This window comes from Acanthisitta chloris, unplaced genomic scaffold (genome assembly GCF_000695815.1).
Source record: "Acanthisitta chloris isolate BGI_N310 unplaced genomic scaffold, ASM69581v1 scaffold25184, whole genome shotgun sequence".
Taxonomy (NCBI): Eukaryota; Metazoa; Chordata; class Aves; order Passeriformes; family Acanthisittidae; genus Acanthisitta; species Acanthisitta chloris.
The window spans coordinates 13,232-14,287 of NW_008667992.1; the positions used below are offsets into that span (position 1 = coordinate 13,232).

Sequence of the window (1,056 nt, forward strand, 5' to 3'; positions counted from 1 at the left end):
TGCCCTCGTTCCCAGCCCCAGCCTGTGCCTCCTCCAGGAACCTTACTCCTCCTTTGTCTGTCTGTCCTTTCTTTCTGAAGAGCAGCAGCTCAGCAGTGACCTGCTTGTTGTGATGGCACAGGGAATACCCCATGACTTCCTCTTCCTGCCATTTCACCTGGCTGCACTGCTCCAAGTCCTCTTGGTGACAGCACGTTGAACAGGGACACCAGAGTGCTGGACAGGGGCTTGGTGACACATTGGGAGGACAGCAGGATGACCCCCTGGCTTCAACATCAAGTCCCTCCCAGGCTGTTAGCAAGGAGACATCCCCTCTCCAGCCTCTGCTTAGAGACTGCACCTGGGGTATATTGGGTCCAGTCTGGGACTCTCCAGTCTAAGATGGACACATGGAGGTTGGCAGGATGCATCAGAGGACACAGGAGCAGCTGGTTCTGCCCAGCAAAGCAGGAATTACAGAGCAGATGAGGCCAGTGACAGGGTAATGACACACAGCAGGGAGCAAGACATGGGGTGAGATATCCCACCCCATTCCAGTGGGATATTGAGAGGGTTTTATCTACCATGAGGGCTGCTGGATACAACCACAGGTTGTACCCTCCTCCTCCTTGGATGCCCTCAACTGGACAAGGCTTGGAGCACTGCTGTTGGACCAGTGACCTCCATGGGCCCCTTCCCACCCATTACCATGAGATCCTCCTCATGGCTCTCGCTGGAGTCCTCAGCTTTCCTCCTCCGTGCTGCCGAGGCCGCTGCTGTGCGCCGGCCGGGATCCATCACCTCCCCAGGCCTCTCACCATCTGTGAGGGGGGCAAAGGAAGGGTCAGACCACAGCCACCCCCACAGCTCTCCCAGGCCAGCACTGCTCCTCTTCCAGGGACAGCCCTGACCCTGGTGTGGGGAAGGGCAGGCACTGGCATCACCCATCTGCTCCTAGGGGACAGGAAAGGGGGGCATGACACTGTAGGGGAGTTCTGGCTCCAATTCCCCTCATTACATTTGCAGTAAGCAGCTTGTAGCAGCTCAGCAGCAGCAGGTTTAATTACACCCCCCCCC

General features: G+C 57.7%; 1 protein-coding gene across 1 annotated transcript in view; it reads right to left on the reverse strand.

Moving 5' to 3' along the window:
• The window catches only part of B4GALNT4 (beta-1,4-N-acetyl-galactosaminyl transferase 4), a gene marked incomplete at its 3' end in the record, with an annotated part of 14,900 nt that overhangs the window by 12,274 nt on the left and 1,570 nt on the right, over positions 1-1,056 (reverse strand). The window contains exon 2 of the mRNA XM_009072742.1: positions 688-800. Coding sequence (XP_009070990.1) covers positions 688-800 — 113 coding nt within the window. The remainder of the gene's footprint in view (positions 1-687; positions 801-1,056) is intronic.